General features: G+C 38.1%; 3 protein-coding genes across 6 annotated transcripts in view; all 3 read right to left on the reverse strand.

The window, feature by feature from the left end:
* Positions 1-72: 72 nt before the first annotated feature.
* Positions 73-8,461, reverse strand: stra6l (STRA6-like). Its single transcript, XM_026170395.1, has 18 exons — positions 7,975-8,461; positions 7,481-7,553; positions 6,627-6,727; positions 5,931-6,061; positions 5,726-5,846; positions 5,457-5,502; positions 5,171-5,296; positions 4,434-4,507; positions 3,694-3,802; positions 3,412-3,565; positions 3,053-3,128; positions 2,836-2,917; positions 2,677-2,725; positions 2,303-2,420; positions 2,083-2,202; positions 1,516-1,679; positions 965-1,108; positions 73-848 (listed from the first exon to the last, which is right to left on the reverse strand). The coding sequence occupies exons 1-18, from the start codon at positions 7,998-8,000 to the stop codon at positions 628-630; spliced, it is 1,935 nt and encodes a 644-aa protein (XP_026026180.1). The 5' UTR covers positions 8,001-8,461; the 3' UTR covers positions 73-627.
* A 78-nt stretch (positions 8,462-8,539) lies between these two features.
* spink4 (serine peptidase inhibitor, Kazal type 4) lies at positions 8,540-10,374 on the reverse strand. The gene is made up of 4 exons (XM_026170396.1): positions 10,307-10,374; positions 9,707-9,738; positions 9,444-9,556; positions 8,540-8,691 (listed from the first exon to the last, which is right to left on the reverse strand). The coding sequence occupies exons 1-4, from the start codon at positions 10,356-10,358 to the stop codon at positions 8,646-8,648; spliced, it is 243 nt and encodes an 80-aa protein (XP_026026181.1). The 5' UTR covers positions 10,359-10,374; the 3' UTR covers positions 8,540-8,645.
* Positions 10,375-10,674: 300 nt separating this feature from the next.
* LOC113023919 (ATP-binding cassette sub-family A member 1-like) overlaps positions 10,675-18,769 on the reverse strand; it is a 53,318-nt gene continuing 45,223 nt past the window's right edge. For all 4 annotated transcript variants that reach the window (XM_026170393.1, XM_026170394.1, XM_026170391.1 and 1 more), the window contains exons 31-49: positions 18,455-18,644; positions 18,074-18,168; positions 17,930-17,962; positions 17,712-17,817; positions 17,403-17,477; positions 16,655-16,824; positions 16,380-16,557; positions 16,139-16,254; positions 15,899-16,043; positions 15,637-15,760; positions 15,399-15,528; positions 15,107-15,290; positions 14,877-14,983; positions 14,587-14,728; positions 14,236-14,370; positions 14,004-14,107; positions 13,798-13,890; positions 13,334-13,577; positions 10,675-13,242 (exon numbers count right to left, since the gene is read on the reverse strand). In XM_026170393.1, coding sequence (XP_026026178.1) covers positions 13,099-13,242; positions 13,334-13,577; positions 13,798-13,890; positions 14,004-14,107; positions 14,236-14,370; positions 14,587-14,728; positions 14,877-14,983; positions 15,107-15,290; positions 15,399-15,528; positions 15,637-15,760; positions 15,899-16,043; positions 16,139-16,254; positions 16,380-16,557; positions 16,655-16,824; positions 17,403-17,477; positions 17,712-17,817; positions 17,930-17,962; positions 18,074-18,168; positions 18,455-18,644 — 2,515 coding nt within the window. In that variant the 3' untranslated portion in view covers positions 10,675-13,098. The remainder of the gene's footprint in view (positions 13,243-13,333; positions 13,578-13,797; positions 13,891-14,003; positions 14,108-14,235; positions 14,371-14,586; positions 14,729-14,876; positions 14,984-15,106; positions 15,291-15,398; positions 15,529-15,636; positions 15,761-15,898; positions 16,044-16,138; positions 16,255-16,379; positions 16,558-16,654; positions 16,825-17,402; positions 17,478-17,711; positions 17,818-17,929; positions 17,963-18,073; positions 18,169-18,454; positions 18,645-18,769) is intronic.

The following is an 18,769-nucleotide window of genomic DNA, read 5'->3' on the forward strand; positions in this document are numbered from 1 at the left end:
TACACTGGCCTTTCTATATATGTACTACTATAAAAAATTGTATGAATGCTCACTATTAAACACAACCAGACATTTAAGGAAAAGTAGTGTTTATTAGCAGTTAGATTTTATGCTGCCAAGACAAAATAAAAATAACAAGCACAATAGCTGTGTGGTGTAGGTCAAGTAACTGTATGGCCAGCTCCAACTCGAGATGTTATAGAGGTTGTGACAATATACAAAGGTTTGTTTATCCCTGCATTTATACATTTATATATTTTTTTAATTTGCCTTCACAGCAGATGCTTTCATTCTGAGTCAGGGAAAGAGATGGCATGAACTCATGTTTGAATTCTTATGCCAAGTCTGAGTAAAAACTATGTATTTGTAAAAAACAATACACGCATAAAACCCACAGACCCTAGGCCACAGAACTCCATTAAAAAGAAGTACATTCACTAACTAGCAAATTAGTGAAGTTGTTCTAAACTTATTTATGGCACTCTCAGCTGGTGACATAACAGGTAGTGAGATTATGGCAGTGCTGAAAAACTTCCTTCTGCTTTATAACAAGTTTCCATTAAAGGTCTTCGTCATTCATTGGATTCCAGCTTATATTTTTTTAAAGAACCGGAATCAAATGTGTTATTAACAGTCTTCTTCTGGTGGCAATTTGATCTCTGGTGGCAGCTCTGACAATGCCTGTTGCCTCTGTGTTTGAGATGCCAAAATCCAAGCCTGCAGCACTGTGTCTGCTGGGGGAGATGATGACGAGAGGTGGTGCTTTCTTAGCATGATCAGGGGAGGGTTCCTTAGTAATGTGTAAAGCAAAGCCCAACGCCTCCTGGCCCGACTGTTCACAGGGGGTTCTGAACAAACAGAAAGTGATAATAAAACAGAAGTTTGAGAAAGATCAGATGACAGAAAGGTCAAAGCAGTATAAAGGTGTCTATAAATGGAAGAGACACACAGACACACCACTGACCTGACACATTATTGTCGAATGTGGAGTAAGCAGATGAATTGTGTCTCTGCAGCGTACTTGACACCAGCATCTGACAGAAAGATACCATGACTGGGTTGTTGTGATAATGGTCAGCAAAGATCATCCCAATCCATGTAGTGTAGCCTGGATAAAAGGGGAAATACAATTATCAATATTCAGAGATACAAATTCACACACCATCAGACAGGGTATTGCAGTAACATAAGAACAAATGAGCACAAAGCTGTCATTTTACATGTCTTTTACATGTTATTTGTGAAATAACATCTTTTTTTGTTGTTGTTTTTTTACTAGCTTTAATCAATATTTGACTGATACCAATATTTGCCTTGAGACAAAGTAACTTGTAATTCTCATTGAAATGCTGCCATCTCGTGGATGCATCTGAATGTGGTCTTCTGGACATCAAATAATATGAATGATAAAATTATTTTTCATTATTACTGCAGTATATTAAAATACCAAAGAGTTTAGGTTTGGCTGTGATCTTTTTTTCTTAACTATATGTTTTTAGTTGAATCTAAGCTTACCAGCATCCATGTTCTCATACCCCCGCTGCATAATAGTTCGGTCTATGCGAGACACCAACCATGTTCCCACCACAATGCTTAAAAGAAGCCTCAGTATGCAGGTGGTCATCCCCATAACCACGTTGTAGAAAAAGAAGAAGTAGTTGAAGCAGTGAAATGCCTTCCTAAAAAGGGGGAAAATGTGATTTCAAGTTAATGTGCTTTGAGTTAAATTCTTTTGTCTTATTAATATTTGAAAAAAATTGTTAAGTGATGTTAGCATTGGAAATCAATATATATCTATTAACTATTAAATATTAACTATAATTCTTTATGACTCTGGTGGTCATCTGGTTGCTTGTGAATATGCAAATCTCCTTGAAAAAGTGCCAATAATGCTTTCATACTACTTTAAATATTTTGTATCTGCTATCTAATGAGCCACTTACTGAGTATGTGAGATTTACGAGAGATTTTGGGATTTTTAAAATGCCTTTTGGCATTTTTCTACCACGATGAATTGCTGGCAAATGAAAGATCTGAGTGTTGGTGTGACTCAAGAACACACTTTATAGGAGATACACCTACCTGTTGTTGAGGGCTAGAGGTTTCTCTTTGTCTGTGGCATCTATTTTGTTCTGAAGGAAGAAGATCTGAACCAAAATTATTTGAAGAATCACCAGGCTAATTACAATGCAGATGGTCAGACTAAAAGAGACACAGAAAAACATTAAAGGTCAGCCAGAGTGCACATTAATTTATATATGTAATCATAGCAACACACTTATAGAAAGAAAAACAGCCTTACAATATAGTTCCCAGTGTGGAGAGCATGCTAAGCACTTTCCCATTCAGTATAGGAAGAACCACCACGTAAGCAATCAGCAAAGCAAACAGGAAGTGGACAAAATGGACAATCAGGTAGCCTAAAAAAAGCAGAAATAATTAACAACTGTAAAAATATTTTCCTTATAATAGCTGCCTGTATAATAAGTCAGACAGCTTTTCTGTGATTAATTTCATCTATTGGCATAGATTACATCTACATAGATTTGCATTTTGATGAAAGCTACTGTATGAAAATGATTCTTAAGATTTGGTTCTCAAGTCCTAATACAGGATGTCCTATTTAGATCAGGCCAGTTGTCCTTGTTTTGAAAGTTTACGGTAAGAAAAGCTTACCCCACAGTGTGAAAGCGATTTGCCAGCCCGAGTATCTTGCAATGGAAGCCTGGTAAAATTCATGGCACAAACATTTTTGTGTACTTTGTTAAGAATGCAATAATTTAAAATCACTTCAGCTCTACAGTATGCGTGTTTGCATCCAAGTGTTTTGCTTACCACACTCGTAGCAGATCTAGGCTTATGAAACTTCTCAGGAAGAAATACTTTCTGTCCTTTCCAGAGCCTCCTTAAGTGTTTCCTAAAGCAACAGTAAGCTCATTAAATTACAGACAAATTCAGATCTGTTTGTCTGCTTGCTGGTAGTAGAAATGGTAGTCTTGCTGTAAACTAAATATAGCTAACAGTCATTATACCCGTTTCTTAAATTTCTTACCTGTAACATGCCAAAACATGGAAGGTGTAGGCAACAGAGTTAAGACTGGCAAAGATGGTGGTGGCTAGCCAGGATTCTTAAATAAACAAACAAACATAAATTCAAACATACATAACTTTATATTACTGTATATTACTTTGTATTCTTATAAATGGCGATGACCATTGTGTTCCTAATATTTAACAAAAATATTATTCAATTTTCTAATAGAGGTTTATTTGGTAATTCCTACTGGCAATATTAACTCTCAAAACAGCAGGAAATAAAATGTGTCTGATATCCACTTTACACATAATATGTGATATTAATCACAGGGTTCATAAATGCTCCCCCTTTAAAAGTCTGAAGGGACTACTTACTCCTGGCCACAACGATAAATTCTTCCAGCTGTGGTACCATGTATCCCAGGGATTCTGTCTCGTTACATGCAGTAACCACATCTTTCAGTGTATTTTTCCAAGTTTCAATTTTGTCAAAAGTAGAACTACTGACACTGTAGTCTGCTAGTGTCATCTAAAGGAATGGAAAAGATAAATGAATATAGGAGTCCCTGCAGAAGAAGTATAAATCATTTAAATAACACCAAACAAAGGGAATCAATTAGACAATTCAAGAAAATCATAAAATATATTTTTCCGTACCGTATATAGGCCTATTAGGGATATTACAACAGTGCCAATGATTCTGCTGGGATACTTGAAGTGGGGGTCCCACTCATAAACCCTCCTTTGGAACCAGGTAAGTGGCATACTGCAACACAAACATGGATGAAAAGTTTCAATTTGTCCTGTTCTTAGGTTCAATAGCAGCTGCAGCATTTTTTTAACAGCACTGAAAATTCTCTACAGAACTGTGACACGTGTGATTTTCAATTAGCTGGATTGTTAACTCTCACATTTTTGATACTAAAACCTTTTGAAATGGCTTGAACACAGCAGACTGGACTTTAAATCAGTCTGAAACTCGGTTTCTATAAAATGCAGTCATTAAAACTTAACATCCAATGTTGAGTCACATTTTATATTAGAATGAAACTAGGATACCCTGAAGATTTGTAAAAATACAAATACTGGTGACACTCTTGATGGAGGAGATTGAACAACATCTACCTATTCGGAACCATGATAACAGATGCATGCTGTCTATGCAATGAGGGGGGATGTCTATTCTGTTCTCTATTTTGTTCTCAAACTGATCTCACTTTAGCGGCTCAGTATCAGTATGGGTGGAGTTCCTTTTTCTCCTCCATTGTTCTACCTCTCTGACCTGTCTTCCCCATGTGATGTCTGTGTAATGTCTGTACGGGAGGAAGGGTAAGATGGCGCTGGTTGCCGGCAGCCTTAAACCAATTTCATTCGTGTACACGAGTGGGTGTATTTACCTATGTCCGGGTGTCTTTTGCAGCAGTCTCTTAACATGCTGAACCTGGTGTCGCTCAGTTAGCTCTGCAGAGTCCTGGCAACAGATTCAGACACTCATACTCGGACAAAATTCACTATATTCATAAAAAATTGTAACTTTCTAATCTATTATGAAAAAAAAAACGTTATTAAGATAGCAACTGACATCGACTTCAACCAAGGCAGCTACTATCTGGGTAGTATTCATTTTATTATCTTTGTATTTTTAATGTATGAATTTTGTTTTCTTTGTTCTTTTTTTAAAATGTATGGAAGTTTGTACTGCAGGCTATTGTTGTTTGCTCTGCTGAAGCCCATTTCAATAGAGAATACCTGACATAATTTTTATTGTAATTATTTTTAGTAAAATGTGTATGTGTGTTGAAAATACAAACTACACTGGTAAGAATAATAGTTTGTGTGATGAGGTAATGAGACTTTTTGTCCATTTTTAACCAATAAATCATTAAGTTCAACTTGAAGACCTTGGTGAATGTAAGTCAAATTTTAATGTAATGTTAACACATCCCCACTCTACACCCTTACAAAGTTTTATCAGAATTTAAAAAATATGTGAGCTATTGTGTTTACAGGCAGAATGGGGCACATGCACACACATTTGCTACCAACAACATAATATTCTTGATGGCAGTAATGACGTTATGTTGTACACGTATTTAGTAGGAATCATCACAATCCATGTATTGGTATTTCTGACCTCTTGTTCCATGTGCAGGCGTATTCGAATAGCTTTGACCAGGATGTAAATAAATCGCCCGAAGAGGAAGATGAGGGAGAGCATACGGGGCCACTGGGAAATCACCTTTTGGTATTTACCCAGTATCTTTAAAACCATAAACACAGACAATCATAAATGTGTTCTTCAAAGCTTAATGCACTAGGCAACTTCATAGCTAAATGTTCAGCAGAGTTTGAATGCCTTTAATTAACATGGGTCGAATATTGTGAAAGCTTGATGGACGGTACATTGCTGGGTTTCCTACCTTACCACTGGGACAAGTGACTGTTTCCCAGGCTGTAATTCCTATCCTACAACATAAAAACACAAATGTGTAATACGGTTGTTAATAAAATTAAATCACCCACACATCAACCAGTTAATCTATCTATTTAATCTCCAACTTTTTTTATTATATTTTGTGTTTTTAGTTCCTTTTTTAAATTAACCATTAGTTTATTTTTGTTTTAGTTTATGAGAAGCTTTAAATGATGTTGTAAAACATGCATACATAGACTATGTCTGAATATTTACCAAAATAGAGAGTAGAGTATTCCCAGCACTGCCCCTGTCATTCTGAATGGTGTGGACAGACAGGCAAAGAAAGGGAAATAAACCAAGCCCACTTCTAAAGCTCCAATCAGGTACAGAAAAGCTGAGGATAACAGTCAGAACAGTGTATCTATCAACACAATTCTTGGAAACTCTACAGTAAAAAAGTAAGAGGATAACAATGTACCTCTGGCCCAGGATGGAACAGTGAACGGGACATAGTTTTCAGAGAACAGGAGCAAGACGCTGCTTGATACGGCCCCAAAGGCAAAGCCATAAGACCAACGATTACTGAGGCTGCCTACAGTATCCAAAGGGCTGAGGCACAATGATTAATAGAAAAACAACCATAAGTACAGAAAAAGCCATAGTGATGCTGTAGTCATACAGACACAAGTAAATGATTCTTAAAGGATGTCAGTGAAACTTAGTAGGGGATATCCCAAAAAGTTGATTCTGGTCATCTGGACGTAGCGTTTTCAGTAGGACAACGGTTTCGTCACCCATCCAAGTGACTTCTTCGGTCTCAGCTGAATGCAGGTTTCCCCAACGTTATAAACAGTGGTTTTGCATAATGACTGAAACTAGCACTACTGACAAACAACGGGCTGACGAGTAATTGTTCCCATTGTTCATCAGTGGTGCTGGTTTCAGTCATGAGAGGAAGAGTGACGAAAACTTTCTCCCACTGAAAACGAAGAACAAAATCAACTTTCTGAGAATTCCTTACCTAGATGATTGCATACTTAATTAATTTTTACACCAATACATTAGTTTAAAACTACAAACTTATGACTGATATTTACGTCTCGTTCTATTGTATAATAAAAGATAAGACACTGACTTGAGGACCCATCTGTTGTTACTACTCCTGTTGACTTACACAACTATAGCAAAACGTCGATCTAGGAATGGCAGTCTGTCGTCAATGGCCAGCCTCTGGGCTCGTTTCTGAAGGAATGACAGCACCCCTGCAATCAACACCTGGATGAAAAGATATCACATCATAAATACTATAATAAATAATAATGTCATGTTCGCATCAACTGTGTGAACAAGGAAATAGGGTGAGCATATGGGTCTCTTATAAAGGCTTTATTTGATCCTTATATATTGCTGCACCAGTCAGTGCTGCTCACTTATTGTGGCAGCAGTTTTTTTGTATGTTGCTATGCTGTTACCCTGCATTCCCAGTAGCACTGCGCTAGTGCTACTCGTAATCCTTGGTTACACAATACTATGCAAAAGTTTAGAGTCACCCCAGACTTTCTTTTATTTTTTTTCAATGTTGTCTTCAGTAAAAGTGACTAAAGTTACCATTCAAAGTTAGAGTGCTAAGTTTTCTGTTGTGAGCACACACAACACTTATTCATTTCTTGAGTTAGGTGACAGTTTCTGGCTTGTATTTCTGGCCACTGTTGGGTGGTATAGTAAATATAATTTTTTTTTTGATAACGTAATTTAACACATTACTTGCATTACAAATATTTTTCAATTCTCTACAAAAAAAGTTAATAATAAAAAAAACACCCCACCATGGATAATAGACATCTTTTGAATAAAATAGGCCTGGCTGAAATTAAGTTGGGACACTACATACTTGAGTTGTTCAAATACAAAACAAATTTCAATTATTAAGGGAGTTTCTGAAACTCTGCATTATTAATATGGTCTTATTATAGGCAGTGTTGTAGTTGACCATGTCTAAGATCCAGTTTTAATGAATGAATAGCTTACTGCTGGTATGAGTGAAAGATGCAAGATTAGCTCCACAGACACTCTTTGGTGACAATCCTCATCCGGGGAGACCCTGGAGACACAACGATACTATGAACACAATGTAACATAATGCACTGTAACACATGACAAATTAAGGAACACCTAGTTTGTTCCCTTTTGTTCTGCTGAGTACAAATTAATTTGATAGACTAAAAAGACACCAACAGGACAGAGCCTATTTAAACTAAAGTGCTGATCTGAGTGGAATAAGCCTTACAAAACCTTACCAAAGCTTTACTTACTAAATCAGATAGAGATAAAAGAGCATTTAATAAAAAGGGTTCATAGTGCACTGATAAAGTCAGTTCAAGTTCTGTCCCTGTGTCTTTGTTTCAAACTCCTAGAATCAGTTTGTAAACTCGAACGGCGACAACAATATACAGCTGATTACAACAAAGTAAAGATCTGTAATGTAACACATTTAACATTTAGTGTTTAAAGTTTGTACTCACTCATGTTCCAGCAAGTTTCTAATCATCTTTCGATAAGTTGGTTCATTACTGTCCAGAAAACTTTGTTTCTGCTGTGCTGTAAAGATAAAGCAGGCTGTGGAGTGATCCCACTTCTCCTTTTCCTGGTTTTAGTCATGTGACTAATATGAAGTTGACCTTTGGCCTCAGGACTCAACACTTTTATAACTCTGCTGTTTTACTGTCCTCTGTGTTTTTTCTGTTTTCGTTTGGTCTCACTCTTTGTCTGTCCAGTCCTTCCTCTTTCTGTCACTCTTTCTGCCACACACATACACTATCGACCACTGTGTTACTCAGTGAAAGGAGTGTAAACAGTTAGCTCACCCAGTTAGATAACCAAGTGTTCATTCACCTTGTGTCTTCACTTTACAAAGGAATGTTACACTGATTCCTGTCTCTAAATAACAAATCTCTTCTTTCTTTCTTCTATTCAGCATTGTCTTCACTGAAACATTTGTTCAATCTTTCGTCTGTTTCACCCTCCTTATTATTGTCTGCTTTGGTGAAATGTGAATTTGGTGGATAACAAAAGAAAATACCCCAAGCACACTGTTGAATGATATTTATTGATTGCGGTAAGTATTTAAAACAGTTGGAATCATTTCACTTGATTCTGATTGGGCCCTTGACAGTGACTTCACCAGGTGTGGAGGTCAGCAGCTCTGCTCTTTGACAATCATAATGTCCACCTTCGTTGATCTGATAAGAAAATAATAACGACATGACTGGGATGATTTCTGTCAAATGACTTTTAGTTTAACATATGATAAAGAGTGAAAATGAGGTCATGTTAACTACAGGTCACATTTCATCTGTGAACAGAGATAAAATGTGTCAGGAGTTACCGGGTCATGAACAAACAGAAAGAGGGAGAAACAGAGACAGAGATCTTTTTTTAAAAGAAATACATCATCCTAAAATAGCATTACTTTCCTGTAGCTAAATCTGTCTGTCATTTGAGGAAGATTCAAGCCTATATAAGATAATGTTTTACTTTAATCATTATCTGATAATTAAAAAAAACCCTCACATTAACGCAGCATTGACTTTATTTATTTTACTCAGACTCACAATATTTCCTATGTAAGGATTTTATCTTATCTTAATCCTATCTTCTATAGTTTTGTCAGTATTTTTGGCAATATTGAATAAGAGCATTGCTGCTAAATTACCTGTTCAAATGTAGAACTTTATCATTTCCCATGATATAACTATTACTTTCCTAAAAAATCACTAACATCTACATGCTTATTACTCGTAAAAATGAATCAAGAATGACCTGGAAAGCTTCATTATTTGAATCATGAAGCAATTATTTGTCTAATTTATTTTTTAATTTATTTTTTACAAACAGATGGATGTGCAAGTATTATATCCTCCTTAATGCAGGCTTGGGTGATGTTGAAGTAATGTGTGAATACTGGGAGTGTAGAGCAGCTGTGTGTACTCACTGTCTCTGGGCACACAGCTGACACTCATTTGCATAAGTGTTTCCATCGCTGCCACATACAGGAGAGAGGTTCAAAGGACACGCCACAATCTCTGCCGTGTCAGGACAAGTAGGCTGGCAGAAAGGTAAACATTTGTCATTTATATTCTATAATAGATACAATAATACTAACAACATTTCAGCAACAAAGCTGTAGCTTCAGTTAAAACAAATCCAATCCCCGAAAGTACTCAAATATAAAGTTTCTATTTAAAAATATGTCACCTTTCTCATGAGTCCAGACCTCTCTTCTGCACCTTAAAAAAACCCAAAGAAAACTTTAAAAATATATATATATTTAAAAATAGTTCATATAATAGTCAAGAAATAAAGAAAGGCCAAAAAAAAAAATTTGGCCTTCAAAGAAGTAACTACACTGATTCAAACTGTGCACTAGAATGAGAAACTACTACTGCTGTATTGTTAATATGTAAAATGTTCACTAAGTGTATGAGTGCATAGAATTTAATAACTAAAGTAAAACTGACACACCTGACATAACAGCCCCATATTGCAAAATGCGTATGCATATGTAACCAAGTATTCTGTATTTCCTATTTATAATGAAGTCAACTTAACTATACTTTACAGAGATATTTTGTCTGTGACATTTGACTGTTGTTTTTGGTGATCAGTGTTGAAGCATAAACCCTTCAACTCAGTGTTGTAAAACAATAAAACTTCATTATGTCAGTGTGCTTCTACAACTGCAGCTGCTCCCCAAACTAACTAACCCCGATCTAACACAAATATAATTTCACTTAAAAGTACCCCACATACAGAAGAATGATTGTTTGTTTAGAATAGAGGGCTTTTCTTTGTTACCTGCAGTCATACAGATGAGCAGAAGTCCCAGAAAAACAACTCTCCCAGTCATGATGTTGGTGGGTGAATAACTCGGAGTGACAGGAACCCGTGAGTATGCTTCTCTTTTTAAAGGCAAATAAAATGTGTGTGTGGTGGGTGTGTATACGTGTGTGGGAACAGAGCAGATGAAAATGGACACACAGACGCATGAAATCTCTAGAAACTTAGTCACCAGCACACATTAACCCACACACCCAAACATAAACTGATCTTTTGTTCATCCAGTAGCTACAAACTTCCATGTGACAAGCCCACCCTTTTTTTCTTTTTTTAATCTAGCACACAGGTACTGTGAAAGCAAAGTCAAAGTAATCACATCGTGAACCTTTTTTTTTTTTTTGAAAATGTATGAATTTATTACTGTAAAGAATAACTATACATAATGGGTAACAACCACAAACGGCCATAATACTTAAAAATGTAAACAAATAATAATATTGAGCATGAGAAGAGAAAAATCCCTACCTTAGTACTGTCTCGCTCTCTCGTTAACTTGCTACTATCTCTGCTTTTGACTATTTCACTCATTTCTCACGATCACATGTAAGCCTTTGTTCTCTATTTCAAGTTTCAAACAAATCGTTTTATGCAGTGGATTAACTTTGTTTTGTCTGTATTCCAGTGCAGAGATTTGTTTTTACATGTCTCTTTTGCCATGATTTCCACTTTAAAATAGTTGAAATAAAAGACTATACTAAACCTATAAAGTGCTCAAATTTAAAACAGGGGTTTGGTGGGATGGGGATCAGACCCTTTGTGTTGGTAACAGAGTCAGCTCCAGAGCAGTTATCCCCGAGATATTGGAACCCCCTAACGAGATTCCGCGTGAAACAGAGCACCTGTTATCACCTTAAAGCCTGGATTGGACTTCTGAACTATAAAGCATTACAAGCATAAGTATTAATTGACATGGTCCTCGATTTTAGCCTGGCTTACTGACTAGCTCTTATAAACAAAATATCTCAACAGCTTGTCCTATATCAGAGCTACTGACAGCACAGATACCTTCAGTGTGGCAGTTTATGGACGTGGACAGAGTAGAATTTGGCAACATGACCAGAGGATAGAAAGAACTTGCAGTCTAAATAAGACTGAATGAGAGCACAAGTTTGTTTCACGCTGTTGACAATGAGAATAGGAGGATTTTGACTGAGCTGATGGATAAAAGCACAACACAAACTTTAAAAAACATTTGCCTCCTCCAGATTATGCTGGTTGGTTAAGGATACATATTCATCTTCATTTGGCACAGATACTGTTTGTTCACTCCACTGGTAACATCTTTTTTTTTCGACTTGACGTCACAAAATTGCTACTGTACATAACATCCACATCGGCACTGGCTCAGGTCTGAAAAGCTTCCGTGGTACCCTCGCACTGATGTTTATAAAAGCACATCCTGGTCACACTCAGATCTGGCGGCATGCTTTGGTACACAGAAAAAAGGCCAGACAGTCCAGGTGTGTGGCCCATTGGAAAGCATGCACTATATATTTCCATTTGACTTTCAAAAATTCTTCAGTAATCCTTAGCCCTCCTTTGTCCGAACAGGACAGAGTGAGTAACAACAAGCCAGCATAGCAGACTGTACATCTTGTGCATATAACAAAGAACCACAAGATTTTTTTTGTTGTTGTTGTTGTTTTTTCACGATGAAGGACACACTTTAAAACAAAACAGTCAAGTTTCTCTATACACACAAAGAAATTGGGCTTTTTTTGTGCTTTGATGCATGTTAGTATCTGTCTTATACATTCCTTGGCAGCCTACATACATTGTTGTTTTAATGGAGTGCTCAAATTTCTGTCTCCACCAGTTTAGGCACTATGCTGGACAATGTCAAGGACACCAAGTACGACAAATAAAAACAAAACAACTTGGTTAGCAGTTCTTAATTGTTATTTGAAGAAAAGTAACTCTGTCAAGGTTATGTTTGCCTGGAGGAATTAAATTACCTTTAAAAATGTAATTAGTAAAAATTACTATGCTGATGATTGCACATTTGTGACTAAAAGTGGATTGTAAAAGCTTTTTTTTTAACCATCATTTGATATAGAAAAAAATCCCCCAAACTGCGCTTGGTAATGAAAAGAAATCTAGAAAGGTTTGACCCTGAATAAAAAAGCAGTCAGTCTGTTTTTAACCAGGTTAAAAAGGTTGAACAGATTTAACAGCTGGCAGTGACTGATCCAAATTTGTTTTTTTATATCATCCTGATTTCTCCATACAGGCAAATATATTAACACCCTCACTGACCACAGCTAACTACTTTAGGAAAGGGGTTTAAAACTGAGAGATCTTCTGCCGTCCCCTGGGTCTTGCCCATTGAGTGGGTAGCTAGGCTACACATGCTTTCCAGTCTAATACAGCATTAAAATTCTGCTGTCAGTTCAAGTGTTCTGAGTCTTTCCTTTCTTTCTGTCAATCTAGTGAAGGAGAAGCACCTGTCTCCTACCCTCACAGAAATATCTCGTCATCTTAAACATAATTATATATATATTTCTTGCATTGATTTGCATTGAGCTTTCATTGTTTCAGTGTCTGTCACAATACCTGCAGTCTCTGCCTTTTCAAGAGGCTGTGCATTGAAATGCAGGTCCACTGAGAAATGATGACAATTGAAAAAGACTAAAAAGTAGAAAAAAAAAATGAACGCAGTCTGTCTCCCCAGAGTTTAGTGGTCCATCTTTTCTCGGTCGTGGGGAGGGTGGGCGAAGCATTGCAACTCCCACAGATGGTATGTTGTGGAATCAGACACAGCTCTCCCTGGTCTTGTTGTCTGTGAGAAAAGAGTTCAGCTGGGAAATGTCCACTACAACAGCGTCCCGCTTGCTCAGATGGACATCTTTCAAGTGGTCCTCGTCACTTTGGTCCTTGGCAAAATTTACGAACACCTGGAAAAGGAGGGCGAAGAAGAGGAAAAACAAATGAGCATGCTTAAATTGAAGTTGGATGTTCATAATGATTGTTTGTAAGTTTGCTTACTTGGTCTAAAGTGGTCTGAGAAACAGAGTAGTCCTCTATGCTGAGAGCCTCTTTGTTCTTTGAGAGCAGGGAGAAGATTCGGGCGAGAGAGGTGAGGGATGAGGGAAGCTGGTACTGGAGCATGTTGCGGTGCTTCTCCTTCAACGTGCTCCCTGGTAGCTCCCTTTCTATGAAGTCCATTACTGGCCTAAGGTCTGGGTCTGGTCCCGCCACCCGTAGGATGATTGTGTAGCCATCTCCAAATCTAACAAGTATATTAAATATATATACATTCAGTTTTTTTCCCCTGCTATGGGGCTGAAGACCAGTCTTTCCTTCATATGAATCAGCTGACAGAAATACAGAATCAGGATTGCTGCCATATATAGTCATAAACATAAAATAATACCATTAATCTTGCTAAAAGTATAAAACGACTTTTTGTGAGCTACAATGTTGTGAGAGGTGATTTTTTGTGGTCTGACCTGTTTTTGAGATGCTGCACGCTGCCCAGACAGCGGAACCTGCCGTTGACCATGATGGCCATCCTGGTGCAAAGAGCTTCACACTCCTCCATACTATTACAAGACACATAAGAAAGATATTCATAAGGGGGGAATTAGAAAAAAAAGAAAAAAAAAGAAAGAATGTCCAGGTAAACAAACACATGGACCGGAAGGGCCTGTCGAACCTGTGAGAGGTCAGGACTACAGATCGCCCCTCTTTGATGATGCTCAGGATGGCGTTCCAGAGAGCACGACGTGCCTTGGGGTCCATGCCTGTAGTTGGTTCATCCTGCGAACATGTAAGAGCAGGTACTCAGCTGCTGCTACACAATCATATTTACGAGACAGTTCACTGACTTTAGGAGCTTTAACATTCAGCAATGCTTTATTATTATTGTTATTATTAGTTTCACTGACCAGAAACACAACAGGTGGTCCTCCTATTAGAGCAATAGCAGTAGACAGTTTCCTCATATTTCCTCCACTGTAGCTGCCAGCTGCCTTGTCCACATACTTCATCAAACCCAGTTTACGGATGCCCCAGTCTGCCACCTAGTGGAGGGTTAGAGTTTTGCGTGTGTTAAACTGACTTCTGGCTGAAACATCATATCATGGCTGAAAGTGTTATCATTATCAGGTAAAGTGTCTAGTTGAAATATAAAATAGGAAAAAAACCCAAACAAACAACAACACTGCACAAGTAGAATTATAGGTGTAGTTTACGTGTAAAAGGCAAATATGTATCACGTGTGTATGCTTGTTGCTGACCTCACAGACTTCCTTCTCGGGCACTCCTCTCAGGATAGCATAAAACTCGAGATGCTCTCTGCCAGTCAGTAGGTCATTGATAGCATCAAACTGAGGACAGTAGCCCATGTTCTGATGGACTTCATCTATCTCTGTGGTTACACTGCAGTAAGAGAAAATAGATTAAAGTGGTTTTTTTAAGTGATTTGAAGAAAGAAAAAGAAACCTGAAATGTAACACCTTTTCATGAATTAAGTAGTGTTGTAATCTACATAGTGTCGTATGATATGACGTCTTTTCTTGTCTCTCACCTCTTGCCAGCCAGGTAGGCCTCGCCACTTGTTACCACAGAATCTCCTGTCAGCATTTTGAAGGTGCTGGTTTTTCCTGCTCCATTCACCCCCAGCAAACCAAAACACTGCAGGAAAGAGGAAGAATATATTCTACTTAATATTTCACATTCAAAATGCCATTTGCTAATCCTTAACTGAAAAAGAAATTACTCATCCTCATATGTATAAAAGCTAAAAGACAGCAATACCTCTCCAGGAGGGATGCCAACACACAGCCGGTCCACTGCTGGCTTCTGTTTACGCTTGTAAATCTTGGTGAGCTGTCTGAGCTCCAGGATGTCTGACTGTCCTCCACCGCTGAGGATCCGCTGTCGCTCTCTTGCCACATCCTCGTCTTCCTCTCCGATGGGCTTCAGATGACTAGTGGATGACCTGAAAGTTACGGAGGAAAGGAGTTAAGTCTGAGTGTTGTGATATGGAGAACAAAGTTTAATGCATTTAAAACAGAATAATCACATGTATGTAATAAGTTTCCCCCACCTGGCCTTGAAGCAGAAGTGATACTGAATGAGGACGGTTATACAGAAGAAGACAACACCCTCAATGGCCATTGCAAACAAGTTCTTTCCAACCATGTCCCAGGCCAGAGGAGAGCGGAACCGGTTTTCACCTACAACAGGACATACATTTTAGGAACAAACACTTATTTTTCGTACCTTGTCAAAAACTAATAAGAACACATTTATTGCTGTAGTTAACAACTGCCTGCTGTGTTTACCGAATCTCTCCAGAGCATCAGCCATTGCTTGATTCTTCACCATGTCAATAAGTCCTCTTCCCAAGCAGAAGTGAGGGAAGATGAGGAACACATTCTTCAGGATATCATTAATGCCACCGATTTCCTGAAGGAGGAATGAAGGCAGCATTTAGCCAAGAAAGGTTGAAAATTCAATGTCAGTCATTCAAAAACCTGCAACTCTAGATATTTTTGAGTAATTCCTTACAAATTTACAAGTCTCCTGCTACTAATAACTGCTTACATTGCTTCCAAACAGCTCGAGAACAAATGTGGACACGCTGCCGTTGATTCCTATCAGTATGTTGACGCTAGTAAGAACCACGTAGGCTGTGCTGGGTATTTTAAAGAAAAATGAAGCTGGGTACATCAGAGGGGTGATTGACCATCTGAAAAAAGACACAAACAGAATTTTATATGAAAACAGGTTAAAGATAAACAAAAACGGAAAGAGACAAAGAAATTGTGTTTGTGCCTAATTTACCCATATAGTAGCAGCAGCAGAGCCAGCACAGGCAGATTGGTGGAGGAGACGTAGGCGTCTTGTTGGAAACACACAAAGATGATGATCACCAGTGTGGCGGGAACGATGTAGTTACACTGCAAATGGGATAAAAAAATGTACTTTCAATAAGCTAGATGTTGTATCACGACTGTGGTTTTCAAGTCTTTTTCAAGTCTTGAGCCAAATGAACCTTAAGTTTCGAAAAACTAAAATGACTTACCATATCCCAGACAAAGTTGGCCAGCCAGTAGAGGAAGGGTTGTACTCCACTAATGAAGTGCATGTGTTTAGCCTTGTTCACTCTCTCTTGGATGAGAAAGACCACAAAACTGGCGGGCACAAAGGACATGGCGAAGATGACGCAAATGGACACGAGCACGTCCACCGATGTTGTCATCCTGGAAAAGAAATAACAAAAGACACAATGGGAGTAAGGAGAGGCCAAAGAGATAGTTAAACCTTTGAATTCAGCACTGTAGTCACTGTAATACTCACAACGCGACTTGTGAGAGCTGCTCCTTGGTGAGGTTGAGTGGATGATTGTAGGCAGTGATGCCAAACTTTGTGGGGTCTTTTCCACCTGGCAGACTGACCCGTAGAATGGCGTTGTTCATCACATTGAGGAAGGAACCAATGCTGTGCCAGCCTTTGTTGTTAAACCAAATCTGCATTAAGAGAGGCAATTGTGAGAGTTTCACTTGATGTAACATTAGAGACTAAATAAAAGGAGCTTAGACATAAAACAGCAGCTTGGAGATCAGCTAAGTGTTACAAGTCTGTAAGAGTAAAGAAAGTCTACAGCATTCATTTATTTTACCCCCTCTTGAGCACTTATTATCTTTCCACAGTCAAAGTAGCACTTAAAAAAACCCACTTAGGTTCTAATGTTATAGTGCATTTGCTGTTATTTTGGACACCAAATAGTGCCAGACACCATTTGCATTTAAAATGTGAAAGTACAAGTACAAGAAAAATACACATTACTTGATACTCTGTAAGAAAGAAAACATAGGGCAATAAATCTCACCAATGTGGAGGGGAATCTATGTAATGTTCATTATCTATGACATACTCAACATAAATAGCATGTAGGTTGAGTACTACACATTTTGTGTGCAAGCTGCAGGTTTAACAATGGCACTGTTGAAGGAATTGATCAAGGAGGCTTAACTGTAATGTCCAGAGCCACGTGCTGTTGTATAACTGCTGTCTCGTGTGTGCATGTGTGCGTGTGTGTGCTAACCTTGACGTTATTCTTGGTGTCCAATCCTTGGATGAAACTGGAAAGACTGTGAAAGAAACGATCTGCTGCAGCTCCCTGGAGAATGGGCGAGGCAGCAGACAGAAGAAGAGAGCCAAGTCTTTTTTTAGCACATGTGTAAACTGACACTGCTCAGACTTGTAATAAGATACCATGTTTATCATCAGTACAGCTGTAATTATAACAGCACAGACAGACCCCCTGTAAGAGTCTTATCCCGACAAAATCAAAGCAGGCCATTATGGAACGGTTTATGGATTATGTAGTACATAATGTAATAAAATCTCTTACTCTTTCAAGATGGAAACGTCTCCTCAGCTGAGCAATTGCCCGATCAGTTTCATCTGCGTGGGCCAGAAATTGTGAACTCCTTGCACCTAATGAGAATCCGCCATATCTGCAATAGATTACAGCCATTTTAATACTTTGAAAGGACACAGCGGAGAAGCACTCACTCAGTATTATTGATTTGTGAAGGAACTAAAGATGCATCATGTCTGTTACTGTACCTGAACTCGTTGACCCAGATCTTGTTCTTCAGGCTGTAAGAAAGGAAAAGAAATTACTCAGTGCTTGATAGTTGCTTGAATGAGAACAATTTGCATTAAAAAAAAATCAAGGTAAATAATAATAACATGTCAGAGGAGTGTTACCTCTTGCCAATGATCTGAGCGTAGGTCTTAACCAGATAGTCTGAAACGTTTCTGCCTGTCAAATTCTGCAGAGTGTCTGTCTCACTGAGCTTCATCTGGATACAAAAACAGACAAATCAGTTATTTCGTGTTCATTATTCATCTAGTTGGTTGCTCACACTTATTATATGACTTTTGTTTTAACTGGTTTTAGATTTTATTTGCCATCTCAATTTCAATTATTTATTTATACAGAGCCAAATCACAACAACAGTCGCCTCAAGGTAATTTATGTTGTAAAGTAAAGACCCTAGAATAATACAAAGAAAACAGAGAAAATATAATCATATGACCCCCTATGAGCAAGTGCTTTGGTAACAATGAGAAGGAAAGAACTCTAACCTGTGGTGGTGGAAGCCCCCCAGCTCCAGATGGACACTCGGGCAGCATCCTCTTGCGCCCTTCGCAGCTGCACTCACACAATGGAGACGGATTCTGCATGGTCCAATTTCCTTTGTCAAACATGTCCTTCACACTTTGAGAGACTTGAGGGACCGACCACTCATCTTGAACTGCAGTGCAGGGAATGTCCCTGGAGCATAAAGAGGGCGCTCATATTAAAATCTCCAATTTGTCCATATGCATTAAGCATTCTTCCTGAAATTCTGACTGATTCTTACACGATCTATAATATAGATCTAAATATTTTTCCTAAAT

This window comes from Astatotilapia calliptera, chromosome 6, assembly GCF_900246225.1.
Source record: "Astatotilapia calliptera chromosome 6, fAstCal1.2, whole genome shotgun sequence".
NCBI lineage: Eukaryota > Metazoa > Chordata > Actinopteri > Cichliformes > Cichlidae > Astatotilapia > Astatotilapia calliptera.